Here is a 653-nt window from a genome sequence, read left to right as displayed (position 1 = left end):
TCTTCAGGGTAAAAACGTTTAGTTTTTGAGGCTATTAACTTATTATTTCGGGTGTGTTTCCTCCTTTGTTGCCCGCTTACCGGGAAACCCAGAGCTGGCGTCAGGACAGGCTACACCAGCAGGCGGCTGTTGGGGAGGAGGCGGAGGCTCGAGAGGTGATCACGGGCCGAATGGAATTGAATATTTTATCTGTTTTTGTGCGTAAATGACAAAAATGAGAATTTATTTTCAAAAAAGTTGTTCTATAAGCAGGTAAATAGCCGCAGACAGACTCTGAGCTGCAGCTGTGCCCGCCGCGCTACAGTATTGAATGATAGCCTGGTGGTGTGTGCAAGTACAAGTATACAGCAATCACGCGTTTTGATTCTTTAAAATATTCTTCTGCTGCATCCGGGGTGCTTTCCCGCTGCAGCGGTGCTGCGTTTCGTCCCGTTTGCAGTGAAAGCCGGCTTCATGTTCTGGAGCGCGTTGCCTATTTCTCTTCTTTTCTTCTTTTGAGCCGCCTCAGTACCTCTTCTCTCGATTCACTTCGTTCCTGTATGCGGAGCACCGGTGCGTGCTCTGCTGTCTCTCGTCATTAACGAAGGCGTTCAAGGTGCTGACCCCAGCTGTACGTACACCCCATCACGCTGACTGGCTGCAGCTGGCATTGG

At 49.8% G+C, this 653-nt stretch overlaps 1 protein-coding gene across 1 annotated transcript in view; it reads left to right on the top strand.

The window, feature by feature from the left end:
• Positions 1–653, top strand: part of EMH_0037520 (uncharacterized protein) — a gene marked incomplete at both ends in the record, with an annotated part of 3460 nt that overhangs the window by 540 nt on the left and 2267 nt on the right. Inside the window, one exon of the mRNA XM_013495186.1 lies at positions 3–8. Within this exon, the coding sequence (XP_013350640.1) occupies positions 3–8 (6 nt within the window). The remainder of the gene's footprint in view (positions 1–2; positions 9–653) is intronic.

This window comes from Eimeria mitis, genomic scaffold (assembly GCF_000499745.2).
Source record: "Eimeria mitis Houghton genomic scaffold, Emh_scaff1462, whole genome shotgun sequence".
Taxonomy (NCBI): Eukaryota; Apicomplexa; class Conoidasida; order Eucoccidiorida; family Eimeriidae; genus Eimeria; species Eimeria mitis.
Note: the sequence above shows the minus strand (reverse complement) of the source record. Positions and strands in the feature narration are given on the sequence as shown.